At 32.8% G+C, this 22,005-nt stretch overlaps 4 protein-coding genes and 1 pseudogene across 11 annotated transcripts; 2 read left to right on the top strand and 3 right to left on the bottom strand.

Annotated features, from left to right (window-relative positions):
• Positions 1-1,822: 1,822 nt before the first annotated feature.
• LOC111295706 (protein NDL1-like) lies at positions 1,823-7,107 on the top strand. 4 transcript variants are annotated; one of them, XM_089743092.1, is made up of 13 exons: positions 1,824-1,996; positions 2,127-2,226; positions 2,581-2,678; positions 2,793-2,881; positions 3,287-3,322; positions 3,529-3,589; positions 3,686-3,772; positions 3,842-3,919; positions 3,993-4,049; positions 4,311-4,366; positions 4,574-4,709; positions 4,875-5,120; positions 6,979-7,107. In XM_089743092.1, exons 1-12 carry the CDS (start codon positions 1,937-1,939, stop codon positions 5,112-5,114), a joined length of 1,098 nt encoding a protein of 365 aa, XP_089599218.1. In that variant the 5' UTR covers positions 1,824-1,936; the 3' UTR covers positions 5,115-5,120; positions 6,979-7,107. The 4 variants fall into 4 exon arrangements, with proteins under 4 accessions (XP_022745070.1, XP_089599218.1, XP_022745069.1 ...); XM_022889334.2 differs by lacking the exon at positions 6,979-7,107 and adding an exon at positions 5,203-5,427; XM_022889333.2 differs by lacking the exon at positions 6,979-7,107 and having other exon boundaries at positions 1,825-1,996; positions 4,875-5,427.
• On the top strand, positions 6,028-11,521 carry LOC111295704 (protein tesmin/TSO1-like CXC 2). 4 transcript variants are annotated; one of them, XM_022889329.2, is made up of 11 exons: positions 6,028-6,207; positions 6,979-7,142; positions 7,213-7,963; positions 8,252-8,339; positions 8,431-8,581; positions 8,663-8,737; positions 9,724-9,904; positions 10,256-10,351; positions 10,428-10,494; positions 10,676-10,814; positions 10,899-11,521. In XM_022889329.2, the coding sequence occupies exons 1-11, from the start codon at positions 6,151-6,153 to the stop codon at positions 11,224-11,226; spliced, it is 2,097 nt and encodes a 698-aa protein (XP_022745064.2). In that variant the 5' UTR covers positions 6,028-6,150; the 3' UTR covers positions 11,227-11,521. The 4 variants fall into 4 exon arrangements, with proteins under 4 accessions (XP_022745064.2, XP_022745067.2, XP_022745065.2 ...); XM_022889332.2 differs by having other exon boundaries at positions 11,017-11,521; XM_022889330.2 differs by having other exon boundaries at positions 8,255-8,339.
• Positions 11,522-11,897: 376 nt separating this feature from the next.
• On the bottom strand, positions 11,898-13,778 carry LOC111295708 (small ribosomal subunit protein eS1y-like; annotated as a pseudogene). The gene is made up of 7 exons (XR_016327227.1): positions 13,651-13,778; positions 13,512-13,559; positions 13,285-13,390; positions 12,685-12,822; positions 12,391-12,576; positions 12,105-12,305; positions 11,898-11,977 (listed from the first exon to the last, which is right to left on the bottom strand). The product of XR_016327227.1 is annotated as a small ribosomal subunit protein eS1y-like (transcript).
• Positions 13,779-14,468: 690 nt separating this feature from the next.
• On the bottom strand, positions 14,469-18,390 carry LOC111295707 (uncharacterized). Its single transcript, XM_022889337.2, has 9 exons — positions 18,039-18,390; positions 17,152-17,216; positions 16,603-16,651; positions 16,174-16,268; positions 15,980-16,065; positions 15,813-15,872; positions 15,630-15,711; positions 15,075-15,188; positions 14,469-14,899 (listed from the first exon to the last, which is right to left on the bottom strand). The coding sequence occupies exons 1-9, from the start codon at positions 18,223-18,225 to the stop codon at positions 14,735-14,737; spliced, it is 903 nt and encodes a 300-aa protein (XP_022745072.1). The 5' UTR covers positions 18,226-18,390; the 3' UTR covers positions 14,469-14,734.
• Positions 18,391-20,255: 1,865 nt separating this feature from the next.
• Positions 20,256-21,192, bottom strand: LOC111294218 (uncharacterized). The gene is made up of 3 exons (XM_022887448.2): positions 20,856-21,192; positions 20,564-20,736; positions 20,256-20,480 (listed from the first exon to the last, which is right to left on the bottom strand). Exons 1-3 carry the CDS (start codon positions 21,036-21,038, stop codon positions 20,405-20,407), a joined length of 432 nt encoding a protein of 143 aa, XP_022743183.1. The 5' UTR covers positions 21,039-21,192; the 3' UTR covers positions 20,256-20,404.
• Between the last annotated feature and the right edge of the window lie 813 nt (positions 21,193-22,005).

Raw genomic sequence — 22,005 nt, forward strand, 5'->3', positions numbered from 1 at the left:
TCTTTTTTTGGATCTTATAAATTAAAGTAAAATTTTGTTAAAAATATATCTCGAGTTCATGTAAATTGCCCCCTGTTTTTTTCTTTAATTTTTTAAAAAATAAAAACTATAATTTTCATTTCGTTTGCCCTTCTAATCATATTTTTTTTAGGAATATAAAATCCTATTAAAAGGTCAAAAAAGAAAGAAATTAATGAATTGAAAGTCAACGTGGTAGCCGCAGATGATCTGATTGGTGGTGCTGCCATGAAATCCAGAATTAAGGCACAAAACACTTTATATTCCCTCTCTGTTCACGGAGTTTTCTCCATGTGCAATTTCGTCCTTTATGTCCCCGACAAATCCGTTCAATAAAAAATGTTTGCCCTTGTTGGATGTTTCTCTCGTCAAATTTATCTTCTAATTATTTCTGTAAAGCTTTTTTTTTTTTTTTTTAATTCTATTTTATAAAACCTGTTCAGGACTTTAACTCAGCTATAATTTTGGCAGAAAAATCATAACAAATTTTAGAAAAAAATGTGTTTAAGCCAATATTACTATTCATGAATTTATATTATATATATGTTTTATGTTAAATATATATATAATTATTGTATTATAATTCGTGTTGATATATTAAAAATAAAATATATATTTTTTATTTTAATCAAATTTATATACTATTTTTATTAAAATTTTAAATAATAATATTTATTTTTATATTATTTTTATATCATATTTTGTTTTTTTAAATTTAAATATTTTAACATTCTAAAAATAGAATGCAAAATTCTCTAAACTTGTTTATAAATTATAATTTTGTATATTTCCAAATGAATTAATCTGTTAATTTTATAATTTAAAATCTATCAAATAAAAACTGGATTTTCCTTTTTTTTTTTTTCTCAAAATGTTTGTTTCATTTTCCCTCAAACATAGGCTTGGTCTCGTACTTGAACTACATGGATGGGCCATGGATTTTTCTTTTTCTGATAGCGTCCGTGATTAGCGTTTGAAAACGCGTTTTTGGATTCCAAAGCTAACAGCCCATTCAATGATAATGTCCCTAACTCACCTTCCTTTTTATTACTAGTATTTTTTACTTTTTTTTTTATAATAATTACTAGAATTATTATTGGGATAATGTTTTGTATATTTTCATTATTTTTTATTAATAATAGGATTTTATTTGAATTTAAACTATCTTATGTTCTACAATAAAGTTAAAATTATTTTTATAATTTTTTTAAAAAGAAAGAATAAATTTAGTATAAAGTAAAAATATTAAATTGTTGAAGTAATATTATTAATTAACATTTTATTATACATAATATAATGTAAAATCAATATAATTATCAAAATTAAATAATATTTGTGTAAGGTCATAAAAGTAATTTTCAAGGTTAAGATATATTAAAAATAAATAAAAAATTTTTTTAAAAGAAATTGAGCATTATGGGAATATTGATTAAATACATAAAAATGAAAATATGGCCGATGACGAGCTGGCGCACTAGTGATAGGTTCCCTCTGGAGTGTTCCTTTTTTAGGCTTCCAGGTGGCATCCAGCTGTAGGATGCCATTGCGAAATTACTTCAGAACCCTTCAGGCGGCGCCTTTTTACCCTGCTCGCCAGATGCCCTCGCTTCCCTCAAAATTGCCCTCAACTGACCGTTTTATAGCCCCCAACGGTCACTTGCCACAAATAAAGACATAGGAAAAAGACAAGAGAGTCAAAACACTAATGGACCACAAAAGGGTCATTTAAGGGCCAGGTTGAGGGCATTTCCGGTATTTAGCTGTATCTCAATTGAAAATTTTAACTCTACACATAGCCACGGCAGAAGGAAGAAGAAGAAGAAGAAGAAGAAGCTGAGATTCTGCATTCCAACTCATTGGGTTTACTCATTGAGTTCCGTTGCAATTCTTGAAACTGAGTGAACGAAACAAACGAGTCATGGGCGAGTCAAGTGACTCAGTGTCCATTGATATTGATATGGTTCCTTTTAGAGGGAAGGTAAAGTAATTAACTAAAAAAAGGGCCAAGAACAAAGCTTCAATCTTTTTCTCTCTTTTTTCCTTTTCAAGCTTTCTTTTGTTCTTTTATATTTTATAAATATAATAATATTTTTCTCTTTTTTTTTCAGGAGTTTTTGGTGAAAACAAGTAGAGGTTCTTTATCTGTTTTTGTATGTGGTGATCATGAGAAACCTGCTTTGATAACTTACCCAGATGTTGCTCTTAACTGTATGTTTTTATTTTTTGTTCTTTTTTTAATGGAAAGATTGATACTTTCATAGTTTTTGTTTGGTTAGCTTTGATGGGTTTGCTTCTTTTACTTAATACATGTTGAAATTGAATTGAGTTTTGCAGCTTATAGAGTGTTCTATTTCTTGATTAATTGCTGCTAATTGTTTTTATTTTAAGTTGTTTAAGTGGGTTGTCCTTGTTTTTAAGACTTCAATCGATTCTTTTACTGATTTTTGAACTTCTTTGTTTACGCCTTTTCGGGTTTTAATAGATTACTTATTTTGGTTCCAAATGTTGAAGTTGGAATATCTTTTAATATGTGGATGTTTTGTGCTTTTTGGATTTTTATAGACATGTCTTGTTTCCAAGGCCTGTTCGTTTGCCCCGATGCCGCTTCTTTGTTGCTTCAGAACTTTTGCATTTACCACATTGACGCCCCAGGGCATGAGGTCAGTATTAGAAATGGTTTTTGTTTAAACAATGAGTAGTTGGTTCAATTGGGGTTTTCCTAATTTGGTGATACTAATAGAATCTGTATGCCATTTGTTTAAGAGTTCTCGCAGTTGGGAGCTAATGTGATATCTTCAGACGTTCCATTGCTCAGTGTGGATGACTTAGCTGATCAGGTTGCAGAAGTTCTTGATTTCTTTGGGTATGTAAATGCTTGTCAGTTTCTCATGACCCTTAACCCTTTTCTACTCCTAAGCATTATGATTAAAAGGGAAATGATAGGACTACTTTTTTTTTTAATCTTTTAATGAAGTTCATTTGTAAAATTTCCTATTCCAACGCATTCAAAATGATTCTGGGATACTGAGGGTCATTTTACACTAAAGTTATAGCTGTGTTTGCTCAATTGGATTAACTGTGTCCCCCCCACCCCCCCCCCCCCCCAAAAAAAAAAAAAGAAAAAACACACACACACAAACACTTTTTACATATGCTCTCTGTTAAACGTCTGATGTTCATCTGATAAAAGTTTATACCACCTTGGCAACTGTTGGTCTCTGATGTAATATATGTGCTCTTAGATGCTTAATTTTGTTTGGTATTACAGGTGTGCCAAAACTTTCAGCTATATCTTATTTCCTAGGTATTTTTCCCTGTAAAATTATAAAAAGCGTAGCAGATGGATCTGATGGGAATAATAGAATTTGATAGAATTTATTTGCTTTGCACAAGGTCCCATGAATGAGTTTGTATGTACGTTCATGATCCCACCTTGTTGTAGGAAATAGCTCTTCCTTCTTTTTCTCAACCCTTTTTAATGTTATAGCTGATTTTAGTTTTTAATGTCAGGCTGAAAAGAGTTCTATGCTTGGGTGTAACAGCTGGGGCTTACATCCTTACACTATTTGCAGTAAGTTGGCACAAGTTACAAAAGTCAGTAAATATTTTTTTGTGCTGATATTATGATGCTGTGAATGGTCTCATGTGTTTTCTTCCTCTATGGCAGATGAAATATAAAGAGCGAGTGCTTGGATTAATTCTCGTGTCTCCTGTTTGCAAAGCTCCTGCATGGACTGAATGGTTTTACAACAAGGTTCTAATTTGCACCTCATATAATTAAAAGTGTAATGAATTTGCTTTGTTCTAAATTTTCTCCTTTTAGGTGTTGATGAACTTGTTATACTTTTATGGTATGTGTGGTGTATTAAAAGAATGCCTTCTTCAGCGCTACTTCAGTAAGGTAATCCATGTTACCATTTTATTGTCATTTTCTGATATTTGTTAATGTGGTAATTGTGGAATTCTTCATGTAGGAACTCAGGTACGGTGTGCACAGTGCAGAATCTGAGATCATACAAGCTTGCCTAAAAGTAAGGAAAATGATAAGAGACAAACACTGACACTTATTCTTTCTGCAATATTGTTAATGAGATATCTGTATCCTATGGTTATGACTTGGTTAGGTTATTGATGTATGAACCACAAGTTGAATAGATTGCAGTGTAGAGGATGTCAATCTATAAATGAAACAAGAAGTCACATCTAAGCTCAGAGCTGTCACACATCCATATTTTTACTTTAAATGATACAACCTGAAAGTTTTGGTGGTCCTTTTGGTAATGTGATTGCAGTTGCTGGATGAAAGGCAAAGTCCGAATGTTATGCGCTTTCTTCAAGCAATTAATAAGTAAGTTCATGTCACTTATTTGTCTTGCCTGACCTTATTTTCCTTTCTCAAACTCCCTTATCTAAGTAATACTCTCTCTCTAGTTTCTGTGAACTTGTTTCCATGAAAAATGAATGCCCAAACATGTGTGCGGGCACAAACCTCTCTTTCTGCTTTCATATAGCTAAGTAGATTTACCATAGCATTGAAAGTGAAGTATATATGCAGGAGACATGATCTTACAGATGACTTGAAGAAATTGCGGTGTAAGACTCTTATTTTTGTTGGTGAAAGCAGTCCATTCCACTCAGAATCTGTGCATATGAGTACCAAAATAGGAAGAAAGAATTGCACTCTCGTCGAGGTAGAATGCTCTTTGCAGATTTGATTCTTTTCCATTTCTGCTTCTAAGCCAAGTCAACTATGAAAATATTTTCCGTTTAAAATGGGATGTGATGTACCAGCACATGCATAATTTTGGCTGATTATCTTCACCAGGGATTTTGCTTGATTTCTGTTCTTTTATCAGGTTAAAGCATGTGGCTCATTGGTAACAGAAGAGCACCCATTGGCCATGCTAGTCCCAATTGAGTTCTTTCTCATGGGGTTTGGTTTCCATCGACAACCACATTTTGCTACATCATCAAGTAATGGTTCAAACCCTTCCAGCCCGTCAAGCCATTCGTGCATAGCTCCCGAACTTCTCTCCCCAGAGGGCCTAGGGATCAAGCTTAAACCCATCAAAACCCGCGCAGATATTGAAATTTGATGAAGGGTAAACTGTTTCAAAACTATTTGTAGTTTTACACATATCTGATGTAACACTCCATGCTTTGACATTGTGCTCATTCCATCAGTTTGTAGAATAGCTTTGAGGTTTAGCATATTCTTTGATTGTGTTGGTGGGAGAAGGCTTTGCTGTTCTTAAAAGTAGAGTTCATTGATGATATCTTGTACTTGAAGAGGATAGGATCATTCTTTTGAGATGATAGATTCATTTTGTAACTTACATAAGCGTTGTCCACATGAAAACTTTGTAAGTTTAGATATTGAAAAGAAGAATCAACATTGGTTTTTCATTATTTCATTGTAAGAAAATTGCTTTATTATTTTTTTGAGCAATAAAAGATTTTTGAGCTTCGCTCGAACTTAACAAATTCGTAAGTCTTTTATGAGCTGAAGAAATTGCTTTATTGGTTAAAATACTAAAAAACTTTATATATATTTAAAAATTTTCAAATAAGCGTTTATTTTTTAATATACTTATAGAGTCTTTAAAGTATTATTTTTTAATTAAATCTTTATTTTATACGAAAACAATTAAAATTCCTTAGATAATAAGAGTTTAATTAATAAAAATAATGTTTTTAAAACTTAATTAAATAGAAATAGTATTTTAAATAATTTTTTTCTAAAAAGTTAGAAAAATACAAAAATTATTTTAATATTTTAGCCATAATTATTTTGTTTAAAACCAAAATTTGTCAAACTCTAAAGCCCAAATTCAACAAGTCAAAGTTCTTTCTACCATCCCAACCCCAAAAAGGCCCATCCCATTCGGGCCGGACCCAATTTTACTAAGTTATTTTTTTTTAAAGAGAAAAATAAAAAAAATTTGCTTTTATTTTCCCGCCTTCCCGCTTCCTCAATCAAAAAATTTTGTTTGTGCTCAAAGACTTTTGTGGTTTCCACCAAACACAAGGAAAAAAGAAAGGGAGCGTTTGGTTGTTTTCTTGACCTAAGGCTCTGAGCTCTTAAGCTTTCAGCCTTCAAAGAGAGCAGAGGATGTGGAGGCTTTGGTGAAAATGGATACACCAGATAAAACCCAGATCACTCCAACTTCTTCTCTTTCCAAATTTGAGGTCTTTTTTCTCCACAACTCTTAACTTTTTTTTTTTTTTTCAAATTAAGTTTTATGAATTTGGGTTTTGTTAGTTATGTTCGTTTAGTCAGAAAATAAGTTAATACCCTTTATTTGTGTGAAAGCGTTTTGGTCATTTGGGGTTTTAATACTTATTTGTTATGTGGGTTTCTTCCTGTGAAGGTTCTTTTGCTTTATTTTAGTTTAAATTTGCTTGATCTTCTCATTTTAGGTTAATTTTGGATATTTTAGTTTGAATTGTGATGGGTTTTTGACTTCATTCTTGTTAATGCCCTTTACTTTGAGTTTTAGAATAGATTACTGCTATAACTTCAGGCCTTAGGGTAGTTGTTGAATTGAAAAAACAAAGCTCAAAAATCCATGAAGGGAAGGTGGAAATTTCCACTAATTGAACCAGACTTCATGTTGTAGAATGTTGGGATTCTCTACCATTCTAAAATTATTCAATCTCAACCATCTATGGCGTGGAGGTCAACATGGAACTTGTGCAGGGCCATAGGGACTTTATGCTCATGGATGGTTGAGATTTCGTAATTGACTAATTTTATACAAATTATTGCATTTGATGTGCTATTGAAAGTGTTGGCGATATTCGAATTTAGTTTGTATGAAATGATATGAAAATGATACTTTTTTCTGGTTTGGTTTAGATTACTTTATCTTTTGCTTGGTTGTGTTTGTTTTCTGGTGCTACTTGCTCGTTTGTTAATTAGGTTATTGAAGACTTAAATGTTGTGTTCTCCCTTTGCAGGATTCTCCTGTCTTTAAGTACATTGACAGCCTTTCACCTATTGAGCTAGCCAAGTCCAGGCAGAGCGATAATGTTTTCAGTTCACTAGCCTTTTTGTCCCCTTCATCTTTGTTTCCTTCCCCACAGATTAGTTGCCACAGGGAATCCAGGTTTTTGGTTAAAAGGTAAAACTAAATGTCCTTATTGCTATATTTAGTTCATGATTTTAAGTGCTCTGAATGATGTTTGTTTCAGGCATCATTTCTCGGCAGCTTCAAACTCTAGGGTCCTCCAGAGTGGTAATGAATCTAATACGAGTGAGGGAGGTTCAAAAGCTGTTGAGCAATCTGACTTGTATGATGAAAATGTGGGATTTCTCAATAATGACAGTTCATCCAAAGGAATTAGCAGTGATCTACTTGATGAGCAATTGGATTTAGTAACTGAGTTGCCAAGAACCTTGAAATATGATTGTGGGAGTCCTGATGGTAACTTGGAGCCTTGTGATGAGATGTTTAAAAACAGAAGCGTGGAAGTGGCAGGACAAGAGAGATCTCCTTTCCAACGCAATAGGGATGAATGGGAAGAGAGGCAACAGTCATTTCAAAATGAAAGAGATTTGCGTAAAATATGTCGAATTAAGTGGAGTGAAGAATCAGCTGGATGCGACTGGGTGGCAATTGTTTCTGATGTTGCTGATATGTTGACAATGAATTCATCTATCATTCATGAAAATACTGATGGGCAGGATATGAGAACTGCAGACTCAGGGACAACCTCTTTTATATCAACTATGCTGCAGTTCCCACTAGATAATGCCAATAATTTAGAAAATGCAGAATCTGGTGATCCTAGTTGTTCTTGCAAACAAAGTGAATTTGGTGAGCCTGTAACAGACCAGACACCTGGCATCCTATCTACTTGTCTACTGGACAAACTAGTAGTCAGTGATTCAGGTTTGAAAAAGGATGACAAGGGGGAGAAGTGCAACCAGTCCAGCCATCAGGTTAAATTAAAAAACTAGTGAAAATGCTTTTTTGATGCAGACTGCATATTTAAGATAGGATAATATTTTATATATATTGTCGATTACTTTATAGAAAAAGAAAAGATGATAGCATAAATGAGCCAATCATTGTTGTGAAATGTTACCTTAAATTATGTAAGTTCCTTATAATTGTATGTTTATTAAGGATGTTTTCTATAATAGTGTGGTTTCTGAAATGTTTACACTATTTGTCTTGCTCGGTGCGTTGGCACTTTTATATAGTTATATTTTATGTTATTCTCTCAGCAGCGTAGCATACGGAGGCGCTGTCTGGTGTTTGAGAAATCACCTGGTTTTGGTTTGCACTTGAATTCTCTTCCAAACATCCCAAAAGGTAGTTTTTCTTTAATGGGAGACTCTAGCTTCTGAAAAGCAATTGATATGCATGTTGGGCTTCTTGACATTTTTTACTTCTCTGACTGCAGGTCAGAATCCTCTTAGTAAATCAACTCTAAGCTCTATGAAGAGGGGTGAGATTCCTCATGACAAGAGAACTGTGGTTACAGAAAATTCTTCCGAGACACCTGCTACTTTTGGTGGCAATGAGGCTGATGATAATAGTCCTGAAAAGAAGAGGCATGTATAAGATTACTACTTTTTAAGATTTGCATCCAAACAGCTTGATAGACAAATTGATTTGAGCTTAATACTGTGCAGGCAAAAGTTTGAACTTGACGAGGAGAGTGCTGCGTGCAAGCGGTGTAACTGTAAGAGATCAAAATGCTTGAAGCTGTAAGTCTGTCATATTTATTTAAATCAATATTTAGGGTCAGTGTGCATATTCTTCAAGTGTTTCACCAAGTCTATTTTGGGTTAATTCCTCCATTTGTAATACTCAAGACCATCAGGCCTTTAATTTCACGGAATTAGAACTTAGTTGAACCAACAGTTTGTAACTTCATTTCCTACATCTAAAAATATAAGATATTCAGGCCCAACTTTATGGCGCTAAATATTGTGAAACTTGGTTCTTAAAAATCTCTAGCTGCAGTAATACAAGGCTATGCTGATGTTAAGGGTTGTTAGTTCTACCTTTTTAAAGTTATTTGTTTGACTTTGTAATATCATATTAAACTGTTTCAATTGTAATAGTGAAAGTTTTAAAAGCTAGGAAATAGTGCTTCAGCCTGCAAAAGATGGCTCTCCGATTGGAAGCACTAAGTTCTGCTGCTAATATATTGCTTCTATGATTGCTTACTTGCTTAGACCTAAAAAGAAGATTCAAGATTCTCAAAACATACAAGTTTGGAAGTTACAGAACTTAGTCAATCATATTCCAAATATGGCTATAACTGGACTGAGAAGAGTGAAGAAGGTTCTGGGTTTATGGTTAAGCTAAATAAGCAATTACTTTGGAGAGCACACCTCATTTTATCTACCTTGATTAACTGGGGATAAATTACTAGCTCAACCTCATTCTCTTGCACATGACTTGAATGATAGAAGTGTTTCAAATTGCTTTTGATTTCCACAATTACTTAATGAATCAATTTCCAAAAGCCTATTAGAATGAAATGTGATTTAATGATCATGTTTTACTTGTTTTCATCTACTTATTTAGATATTTATATTTGGACTTGGCGTGGTTCTCTGCTGCCTAGTTATTATCGTTACTTATTTTAGTCACTGCCATCAATTTTCATCTGTTTCTTGAACTTGGGATTTAACTGCTTTCCATATTCTTTACCTAGTTCTACTGGCTACATTTTATGATACAGTTATTGTGACTGCTTTGCTGCTGGTCTGTACTGTATTGAGCCTTGTTCATGTCAAGATTGCTTCAATAAGCCAGTTCATGAAAATGTGGTTTTAGAGACTCGCAGACAGATTGAATCTCGCAATCCACTAGCATTTGCTCCCAAAGTGATTAGAAGCACAGACCGTATTTCAGACTCCTGGGTTAGATTCTTTTTTTATGATTAAGCTTCTGGATATTAGAGTAGCATCAAGGTCAGCAAAGTACATTGCTCATCTCTTATTTTGGTGTGTGACTTTATATTTGAATAAGGCCACATGAGAAAGGGGAGTTCAACCTCGGATGTTGACCCTCCTTTGGATGGTTAACAACTAGTTGGCCGTGTTTGGATTCTTAGCATGATCTCATCTGACATGGCTCAGAATGTTGTGATGCTTTGTCAACATAACTATGAGAAGAGTGGGCTTGGATGACAGTTTTGCCAAATTAAAAAAAGTGGTCTCTTCTTTTGGCAATTCTAATTTAATCACATCAAAATGGTGTTGCTTATGCAGGGTGAAACTAACAAAACTCCAGCTTCAGCCAGGCATAAAAGAGGATGCAATTGTAAAAGATCAAGTTGCTTAAAGAAATACTGTGAATGTTTTCAGGTTTGTCAATTCAGTTCATTCTGCATCGAATGTTTTCTTCACCAATCTGATATGGTTGTTTCTTCTGTCAATAAAGGCTGGTGTTGGATGCTCCCCCAGCTGTAGATGTGAAGGTTGTAAAAATAGTTTCGGTCGGAAGGATGGTGAGTCTTACCTGGTGTATTTTTGGTCGAATATAAATCTTAATGACTGGAACTGATATTCATTTTTCTTCCCCTCTCCATTGTAGTTCTTTTCAATTATCTTAATGTGGCAGAATGTCTGACATGGCAAATACATTCCACTTTTCTAGCATTTCCTAATGTGGCCTTTTTTTCCCACTAGGAGGTGATGAATCTGAATCTGATGGGGAGGACTTAGAAGCCTGCGAAAGGAATGCATCGGAGAAAAAATCACACGACATTGTAATCAATAAAGATGAAGAGTATCCAGATCTTTCAGTAGCTTCCTCTGATATTTCCAGGTACTATTTCACCCTTTCTTAGATTAATTAGGCTACCCTCATACTAAGATTCATTCAAGTGGTCAAGTCTACACCATTTCGCAGGCTGCCATTTGCTTATAGTGGGAAGCTTGCCGGATCTTTTTCCCATTCAATTAGATCATCTCCTCAGTTGTGCACCAACCAAGAAAATGGCTCATTATCTGATTCTTCCTTATGTCAGCCCAAGTTCGATTCACATCTCCAGGCAATTCCTGAAGATGAAGCTCCTGAGGTGCTGAAACATAAATGCTTACCTCCTGTTCAGAAACCAACCTCTCCAAACTGTAAGAGGGTTTCACCTCCACATCGTGAGTGCAGTTCATCTGCCGCATGGCGTAGTAGGAAGTTGATACTGAGATCTGTCCCTCTTCCATCATTCTCTCCACCATGAAAGTTGCGACTTTCCAGAACACGTAAAAGTTATCATTTTCTTAATGGTGCTGGTGTTATCCAGCAATGGGATTTTGAGGCAGTTACTTTCCATATATAGTAACAATGTACTTCCACTATGTGTAGTGCTTAATACTCTAGCTCTGGAACTTTGAAATTTCGTATCTTCAGAGTAGGTTCTGTTTATAAAAGTGGAATTCTTGTAATATTATCTTCGTATTTCTTCTTGTCTCCATAAATTGTAGCCAACAATCATAATGATTTTATTGTTTGAGTGTATGATATTTACCCTGGTATGTTGCTTAAATTTTATCCAGAAAAATTGATTAAAGTTTCTGCAAATTTTCAATTATCTTGGAATAGACAAAGATTTTGACAACTAATTCACTGTAAAATGCGCATGTACCACATTCCAACAGCTAAATATGGGAGGCAAACCCAAAATTTAATGAGGGATGATATAAGAACAAAAAGCCCCCATCTAGTCAAAATCATAAAAAAAAAATTGATAAATAAAAACTTTCTAGGCTTGGTAGCCAAGCTAGTGCTTCACATCATTCATGATAATGAAATATAGGGCAAAACTTCCAGAAGATGTATGCTTAACCAAGCTAAAAATGGAAGTATATCACTATGCTAATAATACAAAGCTCTCTTTAGGCGCCAACAACCTCAGTTTCCCCCTCTGCCATTGTCTCTCCAGTTGGCCTCTCCAACTTCACACCAAGATCCTCTGAATAGTCACCGTGAACCTGCAAATATTAATGTTGCATCAAAAAAGAGTTAATGAATCCTACCCATGACAGCCAAGAATTGAAAACTGAATTTTGCACATGATACAACCATTTGATACCAAGTTTACAGAAAACCAGAACATACCTCCATCAACTTGCCAAGATCAAACTTGGGAGCCTTCAGGATCTTGACTTTACGAATGAAAACATTCTGTAGGGGATAGATGCTTGAGGTAGCCTTCTCAATCTCTCTGCCAATTACCTCAGGGATGAACTTTGCAACAAGTTCTTTCAGATCACAGGTTGATGCCTGGTTAACCATAATTTCCCTCATCTTCCGGCGAATCTGACAAAAGAACAGCCAGTATGAAATATTGAAGTTAGGTGAAACTACTGCTTAACTAAACAAGTCTAGAATGAGAAATTTGAACCTGACGGATCTGGCTGGACTGAGCATAACAGGTTCGCTTGACCTGGTTTGCACGTCTCTTGGTAAAAGCGATACAGAACAACCTCAAGCTGTAATTGTCAGTAGTCTTAACATCAACATGGGATTCAATCAAAGTCTGCCACTTGCGCACCAAAGATCGGAGCTTGTCTGTAGTGAAGTCCATTCCCTAAAATTCAGAAAAGAAAAGTTAAAATTCTTCATTCAAACAGGACTGTATAAAGATAACCAAAGCCTATATAATTGTGATAACAAAGTAAACCAAAATGCTACCTACCCAGAAGTTTGTGAGAACATTCCTCCCTTGCACATCCTCAGCTCTAAGTCAGATCTTCCTGTAAGCTTGATCTTCATCCTTCTGAAGGTCAGCCAGAGAAACCTCAAACACTCTATGCTTAAGTCCTTCAGAAGCAATCTGTCATATAAAAGAACCCAGCAAATTAGTCAGCAGCAAACATAAAACAATTAATTGAGCTAAAGTCCCCACATAAGTAGAATTGCCAAAGGTTGAAAGATAAAACCAAAATTTGACAGACACAATTTATACTTTTAACTTCAAAAACACTTAAAACATGTAATTCTCTCAATCCAACTACACAATTCTCTACCAATTAATTAATATAAACCCAAAAATACCATAAGCATTAAAGTAGTAGCTATAATTAATTGCATCAAATGTTTGCAGTATCATTCTTAATTCATGGTAAGCATCAGCTAATTAACTCTATTCCATTGACATTTATTTTCAATTCCCAAGTATGGATTAATTCCATCAGCTCATTTCCAATACAATTAACAGCATCCAAACAATGAAAGAGACAAAACATTTGAGCATTATAAAAAAAAGCAAAAAAAAAAAAAACCCAAAATAGCTAACCTTTGTTCCCTGAGTTCTATTAACAAGAGTTTTGCCAATGTTCCTTTCATTGAACATTGAAGGTGCCTTGATATCATACCAATCCTTCTTTGCAAAAGGATCAACTCTGTTTCCAAAACCCCAAAAATAAGAAAAACCATTAAAATTACAATCCAACAGAAAAGATATAAAAAGATCAGATCTTTAACAAAGAAAAAAAGAAACTTTTTTTTTATTATTATACTCACGCCTTCTTTTTGCCTCCCTTCTTTCCCTTTGATATCCTCTTGTTCTTCCTGAAAAAAATAAAAATTCAAAATTAATCAATCAAAACTCTAATATACCTACATTCTGAAATAAAGTTAGAATTTTGGAGAGAGGGATTACCCGACTGCCATGATTATAAGCAAGGGTGATTACGGTTTCTTGAGAGTGCGGGTGTAAGTGAGAGAGAGCTTAAAATGAAACCCTAGAGTTACAATGGTATTTTTATACTTTATGGTCGGCGGTTTCTGTGAAATGCCAACGTTTTTTGGCGGGGATTTACGGAAATGCCTAAGCGGGTTAAGGCTTGTTTCGGTGTTCTGTTTTCTGTATAAAAACCTGTGAAATTGTCTTAATTCTCCTTTTTTACAAAAAAAAAAAAAAAAAAAAGCCTCTGTTTCTTTATTACTAAAAAACAATGAAATTTTTGAAAAAAAAAAGAAAAAATATATGGCTTAAAAGAAACTATTTGTTGCTATTTTGATGAATAACATAATGAACTTTTTAATCTCCAAATTAACAAATGATGGATTCAATCTCTTAATCAAGCTCGTAAAATTAAAAAATTTCATTATCACTAAATTAAATCTAAAAATAATAATTTGCTATGCCATTGCTCAAATGGAGAAGTAATATCCAACTGTTGCATCCTACTTGTGTTCATAGATAGTGAATGATTGGTTGAAGGACTCTCTTTGTAACAAATACATTTCACAAAAATGTGTAAAAATTGTTTGGAAAAATCATGGTTTACCCTTTTGCTACTGGTAAAAAAGAAATCACAAAACATTACAATCAGCTGCTTTGCTTAAATCATTTTCACATGCATTTTAATCTACTTTCAAGGACTCGTAATATACTGCTGTAAATAGAGTTATTGTATTTGTATCATTCCTTCAAACTCTGCTATCTTATCATTTAGGGTTTCCATCAAAATAAAATTACGGAGGAGGAAGGAAAATTTTTTATCTCATGAAATTTCTAGTTTTTATGGCAGTATCCTGAATAATACATCAAGACCTCAAAATTGAGGACTAGAATGGAAAAAAATAAGGGGAAAACACATGTATGGTGAAACATAACTCAAATGTAGCAAAGACTGAAACATAATGAAAATTTAGAACAGAAAATTATCTTCAAAACCTGCTTTCAATTTTAGAGCATGGGGCAATAATTAAAGCCTTCAATCGATGTCATTGGCGTTAGACTAAATTTTCAAACTTTTTAAAGCAGAAGTAAGCAGACCGAGTTTGTCAGCAGCTTTCTGCTTGTAGTCTTTCTCCAAGGCTGTTGCTGCCAAAGTGTGGAGCTCTGGACTCTCCTTGTCTTCCTTGTTCCTTCCTTTTGAAAGCTGTGCTATGGCCGAGGTGCACTGAATAAGAGGGAAATACTTTATTTCAGAAAGATAAAATCCAAAGGACATGGAGAAGAATGAGCGTGAAACTATTTTTTAATGAGATTTCAGTTAGTGTAAGGATAAAAGCCGATGTATGCGTCTGATAAATACTGATGCATCATAATTCTTAAAACCAAGAAAAGGAGCTTACCAAGCAAATTCCAAGAAGTGCTCTGGTATTCTTTCCCCCAGTCAAATCTATGGTCGATGCATAATATTTCTTGGCGGTCTGAAGATTTTCGAGTCCACCAATTGTGTAAAGCACCTGTTGATGAATGGTATAATAAACGATCATTGCAACAATGTTTCTGAGGAGAATCAAAAGAGTTCCAGCTAGAAGTCTTTTTGCTAAATGCAAGTGGAAAGTAGTATCTTGTACAGACTGAGATCGATTAACACCCATCAAGTAATTCCCTTCTTGGTTAGCTAGGAACCATTGTTGTTCTATGGTGAATTCATGGTCCTCACATTCTTGCATAACAACACCAACTATGAAAGTGGTTCTTTGTTTTATGGTCTTTATATTCTTACAGAAACATAATTACTACGGAACCAGTTCTTTGTTTGGAAGATTAATCATGAAAGAAGAAACTAAAAGAAGAGCATTTGCAAAGAGAAGTAGAACATTATTCTCCAGAAAACTTGGAATTTGAGAGAACTAATGAAATTGCATTCTAGATTCTTAATATATAATAAAGTAACTTACATCAGCATAGGCCAAATGATACAATGGAACCGTAGATTGAGATAAAATAAGCTCCTCATAGCAAAATGCTGCTTGCTTGTACCTGATTTATCAACAAAAATACAAAAAAGATTAAGCTACTGCTATGTTACAAATTGGCAACAAAAAGGGAGATAATATCAAGCCACATAAATTAACACTCACATTTGTAGGGACACATATATCTCTGCAAGTTCTCTCCAAGCATCATGATCTGCCATAAATCTAGCAAAAGAAAAAGGAAATTGAATGAAGTTTGCTCTTCTGAAACACAAAGATGTGTGAATTGAGGAAAGGGAGAAAGAGATCGGCAGTTTTCCGAGATATTTTACATTTCAAGATATTTATTAAGCCACTCAATAGCCCCTGAAATATTTCCTTGAGCCTTTGCCATGGCTACTTTCCTCTTATGTACTACCTGCAAAGGAATTGTTGGTCCTTTTTTATTTATAAGAGTAATAGCCCATAATATTTATCAATAAAAAAAGAAGACCATTAAGATTGATTCAGTGGTTGCAGAATTTACTTGATCGAGCGGATTGTCCTCTAAAAGGCTTGAGTACACTTTTTCTGCCTCAGCCCAGGATCCCTTTGCTTCAAGCAACATGCCCTCCAGCCTACCTGTAGACCATGACAAAACAAAATCACTAGGCCATCCAATGTTAAGAGCAAACGAATCCAGCCACGAGCATCCCTTCGAACCCAAAAGAACCCAAACTAATATAAGAACAAATTCATCATTCTTTTTCATGCCATAATAACACTAGTGTGTAAGCCAATAAGGTTTGGGGTAGAATATTGGCCAAGATATTCAGAAGAAGCTTAATTCAGGTGTGTCAACTATCAAAAGGTAGGCCATCAATGTATGATTCACAAATCACTGAATAGAAGCATACATTTTTAGTCATACAAACTGAAAACATAGAGCACACATTTAATTGTCATATATACTTACCAACCCTTTTGCTCTCTGGAAATTTCTTCTGTAAAACCTTTATGCAATCCTGCAATATTAAATTGCACCAATTTAAGACATGTAACTTCATAAAGCCTGCTATCAACAAGTAATTAGAAGCATCTAAGATAAAGAGCACTGCAGTTCAAGAAACAATGCAGGACACTAACAGATAAGCATAAGAACTTATGCCAATGAAGCCTAAACCAACAATATTGAATGAGAGTTACACCATCAGAACATGCCACAGACTAAAGCCAGATCTTTATAACTAATGCCTTCGAAGAGCATGAGAAAACTGTACAACAAGCACCACTTTGAAGAACTCTTAACTAGTTCAAAGGAGAAACCGGATTAACAATGAAGGTGGTCAATCCAGTGGGGCAATCACTAATTAAATAGGTAAAATAATAGAATAAGTTTTTTACAAAAATGCAAGTCTCAATCTCAAAATGAATTCTTTAATGTGGAAATTACCTTACAATAATAAAGAAACAAAAAGCTTAAAAGCAATCCAAAATGGACAAACTTCACGAACAAGATTTGTACCTTTGCAACATCGAGACATTGGCAATCCATAGCAGCAATAGCTACCTGCTCATATAGAGTCCATTCTGTATCAAGAAATAAGTAGTTGTTAGTAATTATTACTGATCAAAAGAAGTGGGCTATAAATTAACAGCAGTAAGCAACAAGTAACATAAGTCTGACAACCAGTCATAAACAGACAACAATTTTTTAAAAATTTGAACCCACCACTTAAAATCACATTCTGACAGATCAAAGGGCAACGGCTCACAGATGCAAATTGCCCTTCAGGGCATATGAAATTCAATACCAACAGTAGTCCCGTAGGCACACGAGAAAACATATAAAACTAACATAAAGTCTCACATCTAAATGAGGTTATATAACGAGATGTCTCAAAAGTATAAGGTGCTACAAATTGTGCTTCACCAAGTTTACCTAACTATTTCTGATTACTTCCCAAAACCTCAGCTGAGATATCAATATAGTGAAAACTTCACCTGACTAGCTAATTCTTATTTTAATACATACCACCAATTCAAATCAAGTTAAAACTTTCGAAGTTAAACAAAAGCCAATTATACCACTTCAAAGTTCTCATCACACCCGATTTAAATCAAATCTTCAATCTTTCTTTTTAATCATAAAGCTTCAAGTTTTAAATTCAATAACAGGGGCAGCAATCCATAAAGCTGCAAGTTGTGAAATTCAAGCAAAACCCAAGTGAGCAAATCAATAAAATAACTCAAAGTGTAAAACTCTAAAACCAAAACAAACCCAATTATAAAAACCAGTAAAAAACTCAAAATTCAAATCAAACACTTTGAAATCATTGAATTCAAGCAAAACCCAATTTCACAAATCGACCAAACAAGCTAGAAAAAAGAAAGTAAAAAAAATAAAGTAACCTTCATGGCCAAGAGCAGATCTTTTTTTGTGGTCATTTAGGATCGATAAGCCATGCTTCAACACTTTCTCTGAACGCCTAACGTTGAGCTTCCTGACAAGGCAAAGATACTCCCAAACACCTCCTCCTCCATTGTCTACCTGGTTTTCAAGCCTGTTCAATTGGGTCTCCTCTGTTTTGCTCACCATCTCTCTTTTTCTGTCAATGTAGACGTTTTTCTTGGTATATATCTTAGAGCTTCTATCTAGTCTCTGGCCGGTGGCCCGTATATTGGATCCCTGGGTTGATTAATTGACTTTTTGGAGCACTTTCCTTCTTTGTCTTGTTGTGTTCGGTTCCAACTCCCAATTGTTGAAACGCAATTGGTTCTATCTCTGTTTTTATTTTTTTTCCATCAAATCTATTTCTGGATCCAGTATCCAAACTATGAGAGGCCCAAAGGCCCAAAACAATGCACAAGATAGAAGACCCCATTAAAGCAACAAAACGCAGCGTATTGATCTCTAAGTTTCCTTTGAACTATCTGGGAGTATACTTAACAATTTTAGACACGATACAGGAATATAACACAAAAATAATATTAAAAAATTTATATATATTTTTAAAAAAAGTGTTTTATATTTATTTGTATCAACGTAAATTTTAATATGACACAATTCATATTGTATATGTGTTAATTTATTTAAACATGTGACATGATAAGAATAATATATTTTATTTAATTTTGTTATATAAGTATACATTTAATGTATTTAATACGTTTAATATTTTTTTTATATTTATTTAAATTTAATATAAACAAATAAATATTATTTTAATTTTTAATTTTTTAATTATGATATTTAATTTGCTATTTAATTTTATATAAAAATTATTTTAAACATTTATTTATGACACTCATTTAATAATTATTATAAAATTATTTTTTATATTAGTAATATAAATATTAATATTAGTCTTATACATTATTATTTTATTATTTAATTTTTAATAATTTATTATTTTAAAATTGATACTAAAAATTAATATAATTATGTAATATAAATTAAATTTAAATATATATATTAAATACATATTAAATGAGTATTAAAAATTTTTTTTTAATATGTAAGTACATTTTTATATTATTAATATGTTAAATTTATTAATTTGTAAATGATGAATAATTTATAATTATTTATTATTTTAATCGTATTATTGTATATATCAGTGTTAGTCGTGTCTATTTATTTATATCCATATTAATCGTGTTTATTCATGTATGTTTGTATTATTCGTATTTATTCATATCGTGTTTAAATGAATTAATTATACATGTATTAATCGTATTATATCGTGTATAATGTATATATTAAATATATTATATTCGTGTTTAAAATTTTAACATGTTTTATAATTAGTATTATGTTTATATTTTAATAATTCATGTCATTATATATATCAAATAAAAATCGAGATATGGCATAAAAACACATATGATTCTCGTCTAATACACGTGACCAAGGATTAACTTTAAATTTGTACAATATACGTATGATTCTCGTGCGATGCACATGACCGAGAATTTATTTATATATAAATAAATATAAAATTTTTAAATTATAATATATAATTTTATGTTTAAGATTTATGGAGGCTGATTCGATGTTAAGGCTTATTTGGTCAATGAAAAAAAAACTTACATTATAAATTTTATTACAGATGTTTATTCGAAATAAAAACATGTCAACATTTGTAATAAAAATTTTTATTTAAAAATAAATATATAAATTTATTAAAATCCTTTTAAATTTTACATGATCTATATAATAAAACTTTTCATTCTATCATACTATCAATTTTAATTTTTATCATTTTTAATTAAAAATTTAACAAATTTAATCTAAAAAATTTAATAATTTTAATTTTTATCATTTTTAGTTAAAAATTTCATCTTAAAAATTTAATCTAAAAACTTTTTCACCTAATCAGAGGTTATCTTTTAGTTCGTCTTTATGTCTCGTGCCAATTCGTCAAGTTAATTTTAGGAAGTCTACTAAGTTGAAAAAAAAAAAAAAATCAAAGTCAATCCCTTAGTTGGATATTAATAACCATTATTACATTATTCCTGAATATTTAATTGATTGAAACAAATCATTATTGGGAAATAATTGGGAAGTGGATTGGAGAGCAAGAAATTGATACATGAATGTCAACAACATCAGACGTCAACCAAAAGTGAAAACGTCAAAGATCGAACATAAATAATAACTCATCAGATCAGTACAGAAAACCAAAGACCAAAGATTAAAGACTCGTTTATTTATTTTTTTGGCATGAATGACAGTAATTCAAAAGAAAAATGGTCAGTGCAAGCGAGCATCTCGATCATCGTCGAAGCAGATTCATTCCGAATGAAAGATTGCAAATCACAAGGCCCAGCAATGCCAAGTACCCGTATTCCCTGCACATCATTTTTTTTTTTTGAAGGATTATTAATAATTATAAAAAAACAAAATATAAAAATAAAAGAAAAAGAAGAAATACCCAATTTTGAGACGGTTCTGGGGATCTCCGGTGGCATAGCCAGTAAAGTAGAAATAACGGGTAACGATGTAGAGAAGCCCCAGCGCAGCGCAGACGCAAGGATGGCCCATCCCTCCCAATACCATCAGGACGAAGAACATGGGCATCATCTCCAGCGAGTTCTGGTGCCCTCTCTGCGGTTTTTTATTTTTTAATTCAATTAAACTTATTATAATTATTAACAAGACAAAGCCAAAGCCAAATCCAAATCCAAATCCAAAATGACCAAAGCAAAAGCAAAATAAGAAAATACCTGAACACAGTTGAAGAGCTTGGCATCTTTGTTTTCAGATTCGAGAGCGTAGAGGGTTGGGTAATTAACCTTATACTTCTTGCGCGCTTTCCCCACTTGGAACCCCATCCAAAGGTTGAGAAAGCAGTAAAGAACCACCACTATCACCACATATCCGTATTCTTTTCCCAAAAACTCCACCATTTCTCCAAACCCTAAATCGAATACGAACAAGAATCTTCTTATTTATTTCTCTTGCTTTTCTTTCCTTCTTTTTTAACATAATTTCTAATACCCATCCTCTATTTATCAGCCATCCAAACGCCAATGCTTTCTAGATTCTTCTATTCTATTCCATGGGATTCCCGACTTTCTCACCAAGTTTAAACCCCACCCCTCCACGTGCGCCCTTTTTTTTTTTTTTTTAATTGCACATTGTAAAATAAGTTCAAGCCGCCGATTTGCTATTTGTCTTTGAGTTTACTGAAAGCCACATGGTAATTTGTGGTTGGTGATAAAATATTAATTTTTATACCAAAATTATATTACTAATTTTTTTATTTTTTAAAATGAAAAAAGAATTAAAAAAGAAATTTGGAAGAAAAATGCAGGCATAGAAAGGGGACGGAAAAAAAAGACAATGAAACAAGTGATAATATTTAAATGTCACTAATGAAATTAAAAAATTTTATGGAGTATATATATATAAATTCATAAAAAGAAATAAATTTTTATTACATGTGAAAATTTTAAACAAAATCAGGAAAAATAATTTAAGAAGATTATCTTATATTTATATCTTTAATTTGTATTTCTTTTTATAATTTCAATAAATATAATAGTGTGGCTCAGCAATTAGCACTCACATTATCTTTTAAAAAAATATCATTTTCTCCAACTTGGTTACACCAAAACAAATCACTACAAAAAAAAAATTTTATTTTAAAAATTTTTTTGGTGTCCGATAATTATTTTTAGCCTCAAGTAATATGAAATCGAGATGGATGAAACTCTATACAAAAAATAAGCTTTCTCAACATTTATTTTCTCTATTTATAAAATTAAAAATCAAAATTTTATTTTAAAAAAATCGATCTCCTTAACTACTCGAACTAACATGCGTTGGTAAACCTGCAAAAGTTGTTCAGAAGCATTGGAGTGGAGGTTGTAA

Source organism: Durio zibethinus, chromosome 14 (genome assembly GCF_047325235.1).
Source record: "Durio zibethinus cultivar Kanyao isolate XHJ-2024 chromosome 14, ASM4732523v1, whole genome shotgun sequence".
Taxonomy (NCBI): domain Eukaryota; kingdom Viridiplantae; phylum Streptophyta; class Magnoliopsida; order Malvales; family Malvaceae; genus Durio; species Durio zibethinus.